The sequence below is a fragment of the Oncorhynchus gorbuscha genome, linkage group LG12, assembly GCF_021184085.1.
Source record: "Oncorhynchus gorbuscha isolate QuinsamMale2020 ecotype Even-year linkage group LG12, OgorEven_v1.0, whole genome shotgun sequence".
Taxonomy (NCBI): Eukaryota; Metazoa; Chordata; class Actinopteri; order Salmoniformes; family Salmonidae; genus Oncorhynchus; species Oncorhynchus gorbuscha.
Genome location: NC_060184.1, coordinates 13,201,761 through 13,220,295, shown reverse-complemented (window position 1 = coordinate 13,220,295; position 18,535 = coordinate 13,201,761). Strand labels below are relative to the sequence as shown.

General features: G+C 43.1%; 1 protein-coding gene across 2 annotated transcripts; it reads right to left on the bottom strand.

Moving 5' to 3' along the window:
* Window positions 1–2,073: 2,073 nt before the first annotated feature.
* On the bottom strand, window positions 2,074–16,823 carry efhc1 (EF-hand domain (C-terminal) containing 1). 2 transcript variants are annotated; one of them, XM_046293189.1, is made up of 11 exons: window positions 16,583–16,823; window positions 15,273–15,491; window positions 14,904–15,053; window positions 12,411–12,548; window positions 10,462–10,611; window positions 9,417–9,609; window positions 4,568–4,794; window positions 4,017–4,154; window positions 3,550–3,763; window positions 3,038–3,196; window positions 2,074–2,230 (listed from the first exon to the last, which is right to left on the bottom strand). In XM_046293189.1, the coding sequence occupies exons 1-11, from the start codon at window positions 16,643–16,645 to the stop codon at window positions 2,199–2,201; spliced, it is 1,683 nt and encodes a 560-aa protein (XP_046149145.1). In that variant the 5' UTR covers window positions 16,646–16,823; the 3' UTR covers window positions 2,074–2,198. The 2 variants fall into 2 exon arrangements, with proteins under 2 accessions (XP_046149145.1, XP_046149146.1); XM_046293190.1 differs by having other exon boundaries at window positions 15,273–15,488.
* Between the last annotated feature and the right edge of the window lie 1,712 nt (window positions 16,824–18,535).

The window sequence follows — 18,535 nt, the reverse complement described above, 5'->3', positions numbered from 1 at the left end:
GAACTATACACACACATGGATTTAGTACTGTAGATGTGGTGGAGTGGGGGCCTGAGGGCACACAATGTGTTGTGAATTCATTGTAATGTTTTTAAAATTGTATGAACTACCTTAATTTTGCTTGACTCCAGGAAGAGTAGCTGCTGTCTTGGCAGGAACTAATGGGGATCCATAATAAACCCCAGGAAGAGTAGCTGCTGTCTTGGCAGGAACTAATGGGGATCCTTAATAAACCCCAGGAAGAGTAGCTGCTGTCTTGGCAGGAACTAATGGGGATCCTTAATAAACCCCAGGAAGAGTAGCTGCTGCTTTGGCAGGAACTAATGGGGATCCATAATAAACCCCAGGAAGAGTAGCTGCTGTCTTGGCAGGAACTAATGGGGATCCATAATAAACCACAGGAAGAGTAGCTGCTGTCTTGGCAGGGACTAATGGGGATCCTTAATAAACCCCAGGAAGAGTAGCTGCTGTCTTGGCAGGGACTAATGGGGATCCATAATAAACCCCAGGAAGAGTAGCTGCTGTCTTGGCAGGAAGTAATGGGGATCCTTAATAAACACCAGGAAGAATAGCTGCTGTCTTGGCAGGAAGTAATGGGGATCCATAATAAACCCCAGGAAGAGTAGCTGCTGCTTTGGCAGGAACTAATGGGGATCCTTAATAAACCCCAGGAAGAGTAGCTGCTGCTTTGGCAGGAACTAATGGGGATCCATAATAAACCACAGGAAGAGTAGCTGCTGTCTTGGCAGGGACTAATGGGGATCCTTAATAAACCCCAGGAAGAGTAGCTGCTGTCTTGGCAGGGACTAATGGGGATCCATAATAAACCCCAGGAAGAGTAGCTGCTGTCTTGGCAGGAAGTAATGGGGATCCTTAATAAACACCAGGAAGAATAGCTGCTGTCTTGGCAGGAAGTAATGGGGATCCATAATAAACCCCAGGAAGAGTAGCTGCTGCTTTGGCAGGAACTAATGGGGATCCTTAATAAACCCCAGGAAGAGTAGCTGCTGCTTTGGCAGGAACTAATGGGGATCCTTAATAAACCCCAGGAAGAGTAGCTGCTGTCTTGGCAGGGACTAATGGGGATCCTTAATAAACCCCAGGAAGAGTAGCTGCTGTCTTGGCAGGAACTAATGGGGATCCATAATAAACCCCAGGAAGAGTAGCTGCTGTCTTGGCAGGAAGTAATGGGGATCCTTAATAAACCACAGGAAGAGTAGCTGCTGTCTTGGCAGGAACTAATGGGGATCCTTAATAAACCCCAGGAAGAGTAGCTGCTGTCTTGGCAGGAACTAATGGGGATCCTTAATAAACCCCAGGAAGAGTAGCTGCTGTCTTGGCAGGAACTAATGGGGATCCTTAATAAACCCCAGGAAGAGTAGCTGCTGTCTTGGCAGGAACTAATGGGGATCCTTAATAAACCCCAGGAAGAGTAGCTGCTGTCTTGGCAGGAAGTAATGGGGATCCTTAATAAACCACAGGAAGAGTAGCTGCTGTCTTGGCAGGAACTAATGGGGATCCATAATAAACCCCAGGAAGAGTAGCTGCTGTCTTGGCAGGAACTAATGGGGATCCTTAATAAACCCCAGGAAGAGTAGCTGCTGTCTTGGCAGGAACTAATGGGGATCCATAATAAACCCCAGGAAGAGTAGCTGCTGTCTTGGCAGGAACTAATGGGGATCCTTAAATACTAATATCACACCTGCTATGCAAGTGTTTTCATGTCAACAATCTCCTGTTGATATACTTACATTTCCAAACGGTTAAGTGTTCTCTGTGTGTAATTACAACTAATTGGGACTTTTTAGCCTTAAAGCCAGAACTCTTGACTTGTCTCCACTACAGTGGCGTGGACAGATAGATGGTCTAGCCACCACAGAGGACTGAGAGAAGAACACAGCCTAATGAAGTGTTGAAGAGGTATTCTTTATTACAAGGTCATCCATTTAGTCTCAATCTGTATATATTTAACCTTAAACATTTTTTTGTTGGTGAGCCGTAGAGGGCAGAATGAAAGGTTTCATTCTGTCCAGTAGGTGTCAGCCCACTTACAGAGACAGGCATGAGGTCCAGTGTTTTCAGAATCACATTTATTTATCATGAGAAATATTGAGCAAGGGGTGTGCCTAGGCTTTGGTTTCATAATCTGAGGTGGTTGGGAGGGAAGAGGCTCTGTAGGGGAGCAACACTTCTTCTCATCAAGAAGAGGCTTCCACTCTTTCAATGTCCTCTGAGGAAAGAAGGGAGGAGAGGACTGAGTATACTGTTAGAGGGGGATGGTTTATACTGTACACTATATATACACAAAAGTATGTGGACACCCATTCAAATGAGTAGATTCCGCTATTTCAGCCACACCTGTTGCTGACAGGTGTATAAAATCTAGCACAAAGCCATGCAATCTGGCAGAGTAGAATGGCCTTACTGAAAAGCTCAGTGTTTCAGTCAGTTGGTCAAATTTCTGCCCCGCTAGAGCTGCTCCAGTCAGCTGGAAGTGCTGTTATTGTGAAGTGGAGACGCCTAGGAGCAACACAAGCTCACAGAAACGGGACCGCTGAGTCCTGAAGTGCGTAGCTCGTAAAAATCGTCTGCCCTCGGTTACAACACTCACTACCAGTGGTTTGTCGAGATTGGTGTGGAAGAACCTGACCTCAACACCATTGAACACCTTTGGGATGAATGGGAACGCCGACTGCGAGCCAGGCCTAATCGCCCAACCTCACTAATGCTCTTGTGGCTGAATGGGAGCAAGTTCCTGCAGCAATGTTCCAACATCTAGTGTAAAACCTTCCCAGGGGAGTGGAGACTGTTATAGCAGCAAAGGGGGGGACCAACTACATATTAATAGCCATGATTTTGGAATGAGATGTTTGACAAGCAGGTGTCCACATACTTTTTGTCATATAGTGTAAACAGCGTTTACTATGAATGCAGTCTCCTCTAATGCGGGAACATTGCCTTTAAATTTCAATTGCACTGTTGAATAGAGCCCTTTGTGTGTCACCATGGCAACAACTGTGGACACTTATGTCCTTACCTGACTGCGGGTCGGTGTGTGGGTCCACCTCCTGGTTAGCCACGCCCAGCCTCTGTCTCAGGGAGTTCAGGGTGCGAGAGGGGAGTTGATCCGAGATGGACTCCAGGTAATTCAGCACGTAGGGGTCAGCATCGGTCAGTACAAAGCGGTGTCTGAAAACTGAGGAAGGGTAGGAGGGAAACGGGACCATAAGAGTTGGATGGTTGTATTAAATGTGAAATTCAGACCTGAGACACTCATGCACTGAGGCAACAGGGTCTATAGAACAATATCACTGCTCTTCACCAGTGAAATACATCTGTTTTTGGTTGGAAGAAGGTTCTGATCCAAATAGACTGAAATGTCAATGAGGCTAGAATTAAACCTGGTCTCAGATCTGCCCCATCAATGACTATAGGAGTTGGCAAGACAGCACAAACAGATCTGGGACTAGACTAAACTTTATAGGACCTACACTACATCTCCTCCAAGCTAAAACATATCTGTGAACAGAACAACACTAGGAAGCCTACCCTCCACGGTGTCTCCGATGGCAAAGTCGGCCGGGCCATAGAACTCTGGCTTGTCCACGGTGCAGCCCGGCTTGGGGATGCGTGTCTTTTCCAGGAACTGGCCGCTGATGATGCCAGAGTTGCGCGTGGACTTCTCGAAGATGCTGATCATATCACTGGACAGGAAGTAGGAGAAGATGAAGAGGCGGCCCTCGTCCTGGGGATTCTGGGAGTCCTGTGATAGAGCGAGACAGGGTGGAAGAAAATTAATATGCTGATTGGTTACACTCAAAGGGTGACTGTGAGATGTCAGAACTAGCATGTAAACATGTTTCTCAGGGGTTGTCATGGCCTACTGAGGTTCAGTTTCAATGTCTTGACCAGTGATGCTAATACCAGTCTGAGTAGTGTGAAAAGGGTATTACAGCAACCAGCTTCCCAGAGCCCCAGGTAGACCTCTTTCTCCTAACCCCCCTCCAGCCCCTCACCATCCTGGCAGCGTAGCGCAGAACTTTGTGGTCATTCTCCAGCATCTTCATAAGATCCTTCTTCGGGGGCTCAGGGATCAGAGACAGGCAATTCTGAAGGGAGTCCTCCAGTGAACCAAAACCATTGTAGGGAGGAACCTGTAGAGGGAATATAGGAGAGGTGAGGGGATGTATGTGACACAGAAACAGGAAACCTCTCATACAACTGGGACTGATGGACTGACGAACAGATAGAACCACCCACCCACCAAAGAGGGAGAGGATATGGGGTGTAGAAGTAGGCATGGGCAGAAAAAAAACACCCACCCACCAACCAACACTCCCTAACTCCACCAATCAAATCAAATCAAATCAAATTTATTTATATAGCCCTTCGTACGTCAGCTGATATCTCAAAGTGCTGTACAGAAACCCAGCCTAAAACCCCAAACAGCAAACAATGCAGGTGTAAAAGCACGGTGGCTAGGAAAAACTCCCTAGAAAGGCCAAAACCTAGGAAGAAACCTAGAGAGGAACCGGGCTATGTGGGGTGGCCAATCCAGTCCTTTCACCTCATGCCTGTCATGCAGCTCTGTGGTCTTCTTAACCACAGGTTTGGGCTTGAGCTCCAGGTCGGGGTGGTTCTTCTGGTAGTAGGTCTTGGTGAACTCGTCACAGTCGTAGAGCAGGAAGCGCCGGCCCATCAGCTGCAGGGTCTCGCCCACCTGGAAGTCCTTGGGCGAGTAGTACTGGTGCACTTCCTGGGGGGACACCTCCAGTACACAGCTAGGGAAGGGCTCTGGAGAGGGGAGGAAGGACATGGGGACTGTTGTATAGTCATTAGGAGGACATGGAGACTGTTGTATAGTCAAACACATGGAGACTGTTGTATAGTCATTAGGAGGACATGGAGACTGTTGTATAGTCATTAGGAGGACATGGAGACTGTTGTATAGTCAAACACATGGAGACTGTTGTATAGTCATTAGGAGGACATGGAGACTGTTGTATAGTCAAACACATGGAGACTGTTGTATAGTCATTAGGAGGACATGGAGACTGTTGTATAGTCATTAGGAGGACATGGAGACTGTTGTATAGTCAAACACATGGAGACTGTTGTATAGTCATTAGGAGGACATGGAGACTGTTGTATAGTCATTAGGGGGACATGGAGACTGTTGTATAGTCATTAGGAGGACATGGAGACTGTTGTATAGTCATTAGGAGGACATGGAGACTGTTGTATAGTCATTAGGAGGACATGGAGACTGTTGTATAGTCATTGGACATGGAGACTGTTGTATAGTCATTAGGAGGACATGGAGACTGTTGTATAGTCATTAGGAGGACATGGAGACTGTTGTATAGTCATTAGGAGGACATGGAGACTGTTGTATAGTCATTAGGAGGACATGGAGACTGTTGTATAGTCATTAGGAGGACATGGAGACTGTTGTATAGTCATTAGGAGGACATGGAGACATATAGTCATTAGGAGGACATGGAGACTGTTGTATAGTCATTAGGGGACATGGAGACTGTTGTATAGGAGGACATGGAGACTGTTGTATAGTCATTAGGAGGACATGGAGACTGTTGTATAGTCATTAGGAGGACACTGTTGTATAGTCATTAGGAGGACATGGAGACTGTTGTATAGTCATTAGGAGGACATGGAGACTAGTCATTAGGAGGACATGGAGACTGTTGTATAGTCATTAGGAGGACATGGAGAGTATAGTCATTAGGAGGACATGGAGACTGTTGTATAGTCATTAGGAGGACATGGAGACTGTTGTATAGTCATTAGGAGGACATCAGTCATTAGGAGGACATGGAGACTGTTGTATAGTCATTAGGAGGACATGGAGACTGTTGTATAGTCATTAGGAGGACATGGAGACTGTTGTATAGTCATTAGGAGGACATGGAGACTGTTGTATAGTCATAGGAGGACATGGAGACTGGTCATTAGGAGGACATGGAGACTGTTGTATAGTCATTAGGAGGACATGGAGACTGTTGTATAGTCATTAGGAGGACATGGAGACTGTTGTATAGTCATTAGGAGGACATGGAGACTGTTGTATAGTCATTAGGAGGACATGGAGACTGTTGTATAGTCATTAGGAGGACATGGAGACTGTTGTATAGTCATTAGGAGGACATGGAGACTGTTGTATAGTCATTGTTGAGGAGGACATGGAGACTGTTGTATAGTCATTAGGAGGACATGGGGACTGTTATATAGTCAATAAACACATGGAGACTGTTGTATAGTCATTAGGAGGACATGGAGACTGTTGTATAGTCATTAGGAGGACATGGAGACTGTTGTATAGTCATTAGGAGGACATGGAGACTGTTGTATAGTCATTAGGAGGACATGGAGACTGTTGTATAGTCATTAGGAGGACATGGAGACTGTTGTATAGTCATTAGGAGGACATGGAGACTGTTGTATAGTCATTAGGAGGACATGGAGACTGTTGTTGTAGGAGGACATGGAGACTGTTGTATAGTCATTAGGAGGACATGGAGACTGTTGTATAGTCATTAGGAGGACATGGAGACTGTTGTATAGTCATTAGGAGGACATGGAGACTGTTGTATAGTCATTAGGAGGACATGGAGACTGTTGTATAGTCATTAGGAGGACATGGAGACTGTTGTATAGTCATTAGGAGGACATGGAGACTGTTGTATAGTCATTAGGAGGACATGGAGACTGTTGTATAGTCATTAGGAGGACATGGAGACTGTTGTATAGTCATTAGGAGGACATGGAGACTGTTGTATAGTCATTAGGAGGACATGGAGACTGTTGTATAGTCATTAGGAGGACATGGAGACTGTTGAGTCATTAGGAGGACATGGGAGACTAGGAGGACATGGAGACTGTTGTATAGTCATTAGGAGGACATGGAGACTGTTGTATAGTCATTAGGAGGACATGGAGACTGTTGTATAGTCACTAGGAGGACATGGAGACTGTTGTATAGTCATAGGAGGACATGGAGACTGTTGTATAGTCACTAGGAGGACATGGAGACTGTTGTATAGTCATTAGGAGGACATGGAGACTGTTGTATAGTCATTAGGAGGACATGGAGACTGTTGTATAGTCATTAGGAGGACATGGAGACTGTTGTATAGTCATTAGGAGGACATGGAGACTGTTGTATAGTCATTAGGAGGAGGACATGGAGACTGTTAGTCAGTCATTAGGAGGACATGGAGACTGTTGTATAGTCATTAGGAGGACATGGAGACTGTTGTATAGTCATTAGGAGGACATGGAGACTGTTGTATAGTCATGGAGACTGTTGTATAGTAGGAGGACATGGAGACTGTTGTATAGTCATTAGGAGGACATGGAGACTGTTGTATAGTCATTAGGAGGACATGGAGACTGTTGTATAGTCACTAGGAGGACATGGAGACTGTTGTATAGTCATTAGGAGGACATGGAGACTGTTGTATAGTCACTAGGAGGACATGGAGACATGGAGACTGTTGTATAGTCACTAGGAGGACATGGAGACTGTTGTATAGTCACTAGGAGGACATGGAGACTGTTGTATAGTCATTAGGGGGACATGGAGACTGTTGTATAGTCACTAGGAGGACATGGAGACTGTTGTATAGTCATTAGGAGGACATGGAGACTGTTGTATAGTCATTAGGAGGACATGGAGACTGTTGTATAGTCATTAGGAGGACATGGAGACTGTTGTATAGTCATTAGGAGGACATGGAGACTGTTGTATAGTCATTAGGAGGACATGGAGACTGTTGTATAGTCATTAGGAGGACATGGAGACTGTTGTATAGTCATTAGGAGGACATGGAGACTGTTGTATAGTCATTAGGAGGACATGGAGACTGTTGAGTCATAGGAGGACATGGAGACTGTTGTATAGTCACTAGGAGGACATGGAGACTGTTGTATAGTCATTAGGAGGACATGGAGACTGTTGTATAGTCACTAGGAGGACATGGAGACTGTTGTATAGTCACTAGGAGGACATGGAGACTGTTGTATAGTCATTAGGAGGACATGGAGACTGTTGTCACTAGGAGGACATGGAGACAGTCACTAGGAGGACATGGAGACTGTTGTATAGTCATTAGGAGGACATCTGTTGTATCACTAGGAGGACATGGAGACTGTTGTATAGTCATTAGGAGGACATGGAGACTGTTGTATAGTCATTAGGGGGACATGGGGCCTGTTGTATCGTCACTAGGAGGACATGGAGACTGTTGTATAGTCATTAGGAGGACATGGAGACTGTTGTATAGTCATTAGGAGGACATGGAGACTGTTGTATAGTCATTAGGAGGACATGGAGACTGTTGTATAGTCATTAGGAGGACATGGAGACTGTTGTATAGTCATTAGGAGGACATGGAGACTGTTGTATAGTCATTGGAGGACATGGAGACTGTTGTATAGTCATTAGGAGGACATGGAGACTGTTGTATAGTCATTAGGAGGACATGGAGACTGTTGTATAGTCATTAGGAGGACATGGAGACTGTTGTGTTGTATAGTCATTAGGAGGACATGGAGACTGTTGTATAGTCATTAGGAGGACATGGAGACTGTTGTATAGTCATTAGGAGGACATGGAGACTGTTGTATAGTCATTAGGAGGACATGGAGACTGTTGTATAGTCATTAGGAGGACATGGAGACTGTTGTATAGTCACTAGGAGGACATGGAGACTGTTGTATAGTCACTAGGAGGACATGGAGACTGTTGTATAGTCATTAGGAGGACATGGAGACTGTTGTATAGTCATTAGGAGGACATGGAGACTGTTGTATAGTCACTAGGAGGACATGGAGACTGTTGTATAGTCATTAGGAGGACATGGAGACTGTTGTATAGTCATTAGGAGGACATGGAGACTGTTGTATCGTCACTAGGAGGACATGGAGACTGTTGTATAGTCATTAGGAGGACATGGAGACTGTTGTATAGTCATCAGAAACACAGTTGATAGCTGGAGTGCTGCAGAGATGGTTGTCCTTCTAGAAGGTTCTCCCATCTCCACAGAGGAACTCTAGAGCTCCGTCAGAGTGACCATCGGGTTTTTGGTCACCTCCCTGACCATCGGGTTTTTGGTCACCTCCCTGACAGCTTTGCACACTTGTAGCATTCTCTCAACCAGCTTCATGAGGAATGCTTTTCCAACCGTCTTGAAGGAGTTTCCACATATGCTGAGCACTTGTTGGCTGCTTTTCTTTTACTAGAAAAATGCTTGCCGACAACAGGCCTTACCTGTTTTGATGTTCATAGGCTGCAAGGGAAGGGGTCCCAGCCACTGTTGGGCTCTCCCAGCATTAACCCAGTTAGATCACTACACAGAGAAACTAGTGCCAATAGCTAAAATAATTGAGAGACTTACTGCAGTCTGGTTTGATGTTCTTGGGCAGCCTCTGTCTGCGTAGCAGCACAGGGAAGGGGTCCCGGCCACTGTTGGGCTCATGGACCTCTCGGATCTCCACTGAGTCATCCACCAGATAGTACTGGATTGTCACAGGCCTGGCCTCCCCGTACAGAGAGTCAGTGTGGTCCCACAGCGCAAAGAAACGCAGCACCTATTGATACAGATGGCCAGAGGTCAAAGGTTATAGAGAGAATAAAATCCTGCTGAGGTCATGCTTAGCTATATAAATAGTTAGGTGTGTTTAAACCCATACTAAATCCTTTGAGTCCTTTGCTTAGACTGATTTGTATACAAATCGTGGTAAAATGGTACATGACTAATCTATAGGAACATTATACTTTCATTGAGCTCCAAAAGGTATTGGGACAGTGACCCATTTGTTGTTGTTTTGAAATGATACTATGAGGTTGAAGTGTAGACTGTCAGCTTTAATTGGAGGGTATATCAGAAACTTTTAGAAATTACAATACCTTTTGTACATAGTCCCCCATTTTACTGGACCAAAAGTATTGGGACAAATTCACTACTGTGTATTAAAGTAGTCAAAGTTTCGTATTTGGTCCCATACTCCTAGCACACAATGATTACATCAAGCTTGGGACTCTACAAACTTCTTGGATGGATTTGCTATTTGTTTAGGTTGTGTTTCAGCTAATTTTGTACCCAATAGACGGATCAAAATACCCTCAAATTAAAGTGGACAGTCTGTACTTTAACCTCATAGTCGTTGTATAATTTCCAATCCAGTGCTGGAGTACAGAGCCAAAACAATGAAACATTTGTCACTGTCACAAGACTTTTAGTGGTCAATGTGTATCAATGTAACGCCAATGCTGGAGATCAAATATATTCAGCAAAAGATTTGATGAAGTGCATGGGAGCATTGAATGGCTGACATAGGAGACGAATGTCAGACAATGACATCGTGCCTCATATCGACCAATAGATAATATCCATATGGGAGGCATGTAGGAGTCATGGCAACTAAGTACAGCCCGCTCACCTTGCGGTCCATGGTGAGGAACTGATGGAGGCGGTCGAAGACAGATGGGGTGATGTAGGAGCGTCCAGCCTGGGTGCGCCGCTGGATGTACGGGTCGACCGGGGTCGGCTCAGGGTCGTTCAAAACCAGACCCTCACTCTCCATGAAGTCCTGACCACATGAGACATGGTACAGAGTATCTACTATAGCATAGATACAGATAATAAACATACCACGGAGCTGGAAGTATTCAACATAGAACATGAAAAGTAAAAAATAAAAAAAACAAGTCTGTGTGTGTGATGTGTGTGTGTCTAACTGACTATGTGTCACAGTGAGGAAAACAAGGCTGTGTGTGTGATGTGTGTGTGTGTCTAACTGACTATGTGTCACAGTGAGGAAAACAAGTCTGTGTGTGTGATGTGTGTGTGTCTAACTGACTATGTGTCACAGTGAGGAAAACAAGTCTGTGTGTGTGATGTGTGTGTGTCTAACTGACTATGTGTCACAGTGAGGAAAACAAGTCTGTGTGTGTGATGTGTGTGTGTCTAACTGACTATGTGCCACAGTGAGGAAAACAAGTCTGTGTGTGTGATGTGTGTGTGTGTCTAACTGACTATGTGTCACAGTGAGGAAAACAAGTCTCTGTGTGTGATGTGTGTGTGCCTAACTGACTATGTGTCACAGTGAGAGAGATGTGTTTTTCCCGTGTGTATGTGTCACTTTGTGTTTGTGTTTACCTACAGAACCAATCAAAATTTTGGACACACCTACTCATTCAAGGAATTTTCTTGATTTGTACTATTTTCTACATTGTAGAATAATAGTGAAGACATCAAAACTATGAAATTACACATACAGAATCCTGTAGTAACCAAAAAAGTGTTAAACAAATCAAAATGTATTTTATGTTTGAGATTCTTCAAAGTAGCCACCCTTTGTCTTGATGACAGCTTTGCACACTCTTGGCATTCTCTCAACCAGCTTCACCTGGAATGCTTTTCCAACAATCTTGAACGAGTTCCCTACAGTACTGGTTGAGAGAATGCCAAGAGTGTGCAAAGCTAACCGGTGCCTGTATATAGCCTTGCTACTGTTATTTTTCACTGTCTTTTTACTGTTGTTTTATTTCTTTACCTATCTATTGTTCACCTAATACCCTTTTTGCACTATTGGTTAGAGCCTGTAAGTAAGCATTTCACTGTGAGCGTTACACCTTACAACTTTGATTTGAATCTGTCATCAAGGCAAAGGGTGGCTACTTTGAAGAATCTGAAATATTAAATATATTTAGATTTGTTTAACACTTGTTTGGTTACTACATGATTCCATGGGTGTTATCTCATTGTTTTGATGTCTTCACTATTATTCTACAATGTAGAAAATAGTCTAAATAAAGAGAATCTCTTGAATGAGTAGGTGTGTCCAAACTTTTGACTGGTACTGTATGTGTTGGTATCCTAGTGTGTGATAGATAATGGGTGTGATGTGTGTATCGTATCTATATACCTGTGTGTAGCTGTCACAGTGTGTGATAGATAATGGGTGTGATGTGTGTATCGTATCTATATACCTGTGTGTAGCTGTCACAGTGTGTGATAGATAATGGGTGTGATGTGTGTATCGTATCTATTTACCTGTGTGTAGCTGTCACAGTGTGTGATAGATAATGGGTGTGATGTGTGATGTGTGTATCGTATCTATTTACCTGTGTGTAGCTGTCACAGTGTGTGATAGATAATGGGTGTGATGTGTGAGTGTGTATCGTATCTATTTACCTGTGTGCAGCTGTCACAGTGTGTGATAGATAATGGGTGTGATGTGTGTATCGTATCTATATACCTGTGTGTAGCTGTCACAGTGTGTGATAGATAATGGGTGTGATGTGTGTATCGTATCTATTTACCTGTGTGCAGCTGTCACAGTGTGTGATAGATAATGGGTGTGATGTGTGTATCGTATCTATTTACCTGTGTGTAGCTGTCACAGTGTGTGACGCGGTAGACGGTGCCGTACACTACCAGGTCCATGCCTACATTGAGATCTTTCCAGTGGTAGTGGTCGCCGCGGTCGTTCTTGGGCAGCCTCTGGCGCTTGATCAGCTTGCCCTGCGGGTCGAGGAAGAAAGAATTCACACATCAAAAATAGACCTCAATCATATCTCCTATCAATTTTGTACTAGAAGAAAAACCCCAACCATCTTCTAAAATCATTATTTAGAATGTTGCAGTGTGTTAGTTCACAGAGCAGCTGTCTTTACTGGAGGAAAATGTCACCCTCAGATCAAATTAAACTTAAAGTGGAACTTACAGCGTTTTAACCACGTTGCAGATATGAAACAATAATATCAGTCAAAAATATCAATTTCCCAGTTTATGCTACAAAAGCAACTTTATAAAGAGGTTTTAAAAATAGGTTCTACTTGACTCAAAGTTCCATAACGTACACTAAATTATTTTTGGCAGAATAGATGGATGCAGTTCAATGCATGATTCATATAATTCAGCAATACATGTCTTGGTAGTCCAAAACATATTGCTATCAGGTTGTGAATCCCAGCTGGCCTGATACATTGTTTGCTTCCTCCATTTGGGATTCACTGTTTCAGTATTTTCCACAAAAACGGACGAATGTAACTAAGGCTGGGAATGTCAAAACAATCAAGGGCAATGATCACAAGTCAGTCATCACATGGCTAATAGGCTAGTGTATCTATTAATATAGCAACAAGCTAAACACACAGAGCCTAACATTAGCTAGATATCGAGCTAAATAGCTGCTAGGAGGATGCCATGTCATGTCATTGGAGGAGTGGGTGAGTGGTTGACTTTCCCCACATATCATTCTTTGGTGGCTATACACAGCTAGAGATGTATGAGTCATTTGGTTAGCTAGCAAGAACTTGTCCAGTTAGCAAATTCAATCTGGCGCTCTATCTTTCTATCTACGATTTCAGAGCTCTCTCATCTGTGTGACAGAGCACAGAATAACTGATGAATTTACAAACGCGCAACATCTGCTGAATATGACCAGTGTCAGTAAACGCAGGCAAAGAATGTCATAGTTAGTCACAAAGCTCTAGATAACATGTAAACAGCCTAACCAGCTCTGCTAGAGCAAGTAGTATGGTTAGAGTGAGGCGTTCTCTCATTTGTGTCTGGAAGTAGCTAGCTAGTAAGCTAGCCAACTTTAGCCAGTTATCTTTGGGTGCTTGGTTGGGACAAGTGTGCATTGTTGGCAGGCAAGCTGCAGAAAGACGAGTAGACTACAATTCCCCATCGTTTATCAATGCAATTTTGATGGCCAATTAACTGAAACAGTTTGAGAAGGTTTATCTAATGTTCGTCCGTCAGATGTTAGCTCATCTTTCTCTGGCTAGCATTAGTTGTTGACCTTGTTGTTGAGGTGCATAACTGAGGGAGAGAGAGCCGACCTTTTCATGGTTGTTTGAACAATAGGACTGTAAAGTTCCCAAATGTAAGAGGTCTCCCATGATGTTTACATATTTGCAGAAATCCATTCAGGTGTATTTTGTGGCTTTTGGCGAATGAATTCTAATGACCTAAAGTTGTGCTGTTGCATCTGCCTGTAAACACACAGTCCAGTTCATAGTGAATGATGGCAGGCCCTACTGCCTGTAAATACACAGTCCAGTTCATAGTGAATGATGGCAGGTCCTACTGCCTGTAAATACACAGTCCAGTTCATAGTGAATGATGGCAGGTCCTACTGCCTGTAAACACACAGTCCAGTTCAATGTGAATGATGGCAGGTCCATCTGCCTGTAAACACACAGTCCAGTTCATAGTGAATGATGGCAGGTCCTACTGCCTGTAAACACACAGTCCAGTTCAATGTGAATGATGGCAGGTCCATCTGCCTGTAAACACACAGTCCAGTTCATAGTGAATGATGGCAGGTCCTACTGCCTGTAAACACACAGTCCAGTTCAATGTGAATGATGGCAGGTCCATCTGCCTGTAAACACACAGTCCAGTTCATAGTGAATGATGGCAGGCCTGTGTGCAAATTACTTGTTTGTATAAAGGCCACTTTTACTTTTCTAGATGCACAATTGAGAGCATCCTGTCGGGCTGTATCACTGCCTGGTACGGCAACTGCACTGCCCAAACTGGGACCGAGAGACTGAAAAACAGCTTCTGTCTCATCCTGGACAATGTTTTATTCGGTTGTATTTACTACAGTGTCTATTGATTAGTATAAAAGATATGGCCGCTGTTCCCACTCTATATTGCTATAGAATTTTCACAAATGTCTTAGTATACGGAATTCCCAAACATTCTAAGAATTGATAAAAAGTAGAAAATGACCATATCTAAGTGCTCGCTTGTCAGAATCTTTTTTTTATAGGTATCATATTCTTTCTGGGGGTGTATATGAAAATATAAGTGGAATTTAAGTGGAAGCTAAGATTCTTATCTCCTCTGATCTTCTTTGCCTACCTGTGGTATCCCAGAGTTCTCCACCACCGGTTCTATGATACACATGCTGTCATCCTCCAGGTAGTAGTAGAGGACCACAGGGCGCACGCGGTAACCCTCCTGGGGCGAGTGCAGCACCTCCTGCTGGAAGTAGCCATAGAAGCGCAGCACCTGGAAGCGAGGAAATGGGAGTGGGTGAGGGGAGAGGGGAGGAGAGAGTGAAAGGGAGGAGAGGCGAGGGAGGAGAGAGGGGAGAAGAGGGATGAGAGGGAGAAAGCAAGGGGAGAGGACAGATCAGTGTATTCCTCTGCCTGGACACTGTTCTGTAAAAACTTCAGAAAAGAATGATAGAATTTCATGGTTCCCCAGCCTGAGACTATTGTAGCCTACCTTCTTGTCATAAGCGACATGAGCAGGGATGACGTCCAGAGCTGGGCTGTAGTGGGCGGGCCCATAGGTGAGAGCAGTCTGATTGGAAAACTGGTTGATCTCACTCTGGGTCAGCTCACTGGACAGGAGAGGGGCTTGTCCGATGCCAACCTTGGGCCGGTGCGGCAGGGCATAGCCATTCTTATAGGACAGGGTTTGAGGACGATGGTGAGCTGACTTCTAGGCAGAAATATATATACATTTTTTAAGTGTTAAGCGAGGTATCAAGGATGTGGTCAGTACAGCATTGATAATCAGGAAAATATCAATTTTGTCTAGGTCAGATTAATAGTCATTATACTGGGCCTGAATTCATAAAGTCTCAGAGTAAGAGTCCTGGTCTAGGATCAGTTTAGCCTTTTAGATCATAATGAACAAGATTACATGGACAGGGGGAGGGGTAACCTGATCCTAGATCAGCACTCATACTCTTGAGACACTTGCTAAATACAGGCCCTGATTCCCTTCTTAGGAAGCAAATAGAAACGACTATACACAGAAACACTAGGGGTTCTGTCTGTTCATTGGCATAATGCACTTCTCCTCCACTACTAATGTAAGAATATAGTTGAAGAATCCACCATATGCCCTGGACCAGAACTAGTCCGTTTCTATGAATTGAGGATAAGCAGAATTTCACAGGTAATTCATCAGAAAAAGCAGTGAAATCAAAACCCTTTATAAAAATGTAGTTTTTGGACTTTTACTTTGACCGTAATGCTCGTCAAAATAGAGGAGTCAAATAATATGCTTGGTATGTTGACCTTAGCAGCAGAGGTAGACAGCTAAAATTGCTAGCTATCTACATATGATTAAATTTGATAAAAATTAGCCTCACTCTGTTTGACTGAGTTACATTAGGCTACTTAACTGCACCGTGATACAAATTGCAGTGTAAAACCTGTGTAGTTTATTTCTGCAGTAGCTCGTTTCATGTGTATCACGTTGCAGTTAAGTAGTCTAATGTAACTCAGAGTAATGCTAATAAAAAAAAACTTGAATAATATGTAGATAGCGAACAATTCGATTAACTAGTTGACAAAATAGGAGGAATTGCACTTTTATGCTATAGCCATTTGTCATTTCACACTGCCTGAGCCACATTCCAAAGCATGAGCCTGATGGATAATAACTTTGTTGTAAATCGAACACCGACGGAAACTTTTGTAGCAAACTATTCAAGTGTAGCTTTCAACGTGATACATTAAAAAGTCAGATACATTGTTGCAGGTTTACTTGACCTGGCTCAAATAGAAACGAAATGACCTTACCGTAACATCCCGAAAGGTGTTTCCTGGCAAAAATGGCAAGCCATGTCCCGTGTTGATCGACATAGCTTGTAAATACTCAAACGTTCAAATAAGTATTTTGAACATAGAAATAATGGACAAATACTGAACAGAAACTATAAAGGTTTAGCTAACAGGCAATTAAACATGATTTATAGTGTAACTGTGGTTTAAATTAGGCCGAGGTGACCAAGGAAACAGAGGACAGTATCAGTTGTCATGGGGAAATATAAACAAAACGTCACTCAAAGAAAATACGCGAAATTCGCATGTCTCGCCGCCAGATGGCGCGCAATCTTCATGATACACAACAGTAATAATGGGAATGAAATATTTGTGGTAGATTCACATAGGTACAAAATAAAACAACCAATGAGTCAAGATATTATTTTCAACACAGTTTATTCCAAGCGAAGGAGTCATATTTTGGTCTCAGCAGCTATTGCCATATTGTTTTGTCCCATTGAAACGCAACAGCTTATTCAATATAAAAGCATTTAAATGATTGTAGAAGTGAAGATTATTCACTGCATTCTCAACTCCCCTCTCAGTCAAGAAAATCCCAAACTTCTTATAATAAACCACGATACCTATAGTTCAACCCAGTGCAACAGAACTGGATGAATATAACTTATATTAACAACATGGTCATTACAATAAACCTGACAGATAGCCCTATGGTGTCCCATGAGGGACAACACGAGTCTTGCTGCCCACAGTAATAATTTGGAAGCTATTTCACTGGTAGACAATTGAAGAGATTGTGTTCTGTACTGTACATACATTCCTACATGATAACAAGTGCAATGTATTTGAAAAAAATGTACATAGATTTGAGCCATTTCCTAGCTGATCCTAGATCTGATTTACTGTCTTATCAAGTCTTTATGGCCATTGGCATGACACAGCACAACATTATCTGGGACCTGCCTCACCATTTAAACATGGACAACACACACACAAGCCAGTTTGACAAAGCGAGAAACATAACATGAGAAACATGGAAATAAACATGATTGGAATTGATTGTTTCATAAATTCAGAATGATTGGTTGACTCAGGTGACTGGGCTTTTCTTTTCCACCAATATACATCCTTGTTGCCAGGTAAGGCACTGCACTGTGAGTATTATAACATGTAAAAAACAAGCTTATTAAATCACTTGACCTCTGAGTTTACATTGTATTTTTTATATATATATATTTTTTTATGCTGACACATCTAGAGCATTATACTGGGCCTGAATTCATAAAGTCTCAGAGTAAGAGTCCTGGTCTAGGATCAGTTTAGCCTTTTAGAACATAATGAACAAGATTACATGGACAGGGGGAGGGGTAACCTGATCCTAGATCAGCACTCATACTCTTGAGACACTTGCTAAATACAGGCCCCGATCCCCTTCTTAGGAAGCAAATAGAAACGACTATACACAGAAACACTAGGGGCTCTGTCCAAAATGGCACCCTATCCCTATGTAGTGCACCACCTTTGACCAGAGCTCTAGCCAGAAGTAGTGCACTATAAAACAAATAGGGTGCCATTTTGGACATACACCTAGGATTGCATCCCTGAGGTGCCAGACAAGCTTCAATCGCCACAGTATAAAAATATTTCATAATAATAACTGTAAAGAAAAAAATACACAATAACAAAAAAGACTTTAAATATTATATAAAATACATTTCATAAAGGGTTTGAGATGAATTCCAAAAAAAAAACACATTTTGAGTTCAAAGTTTAAAAGGCAGCGTCGGTTGAACGTGGTCATTTCCCTCTTAAGTGTTACGCTGTGCATTTCACTGTAAGTGCTATGCCTCTCCGAAAACCATTCACCCATTTAAATACTGAAGGGTGAGTGAGCATGAAGCAAGCTGCCCAATTCTCAGTAACCACTAGGCAACAGTGGAGTAACATTAGCAACTGTCCTTAAATCAC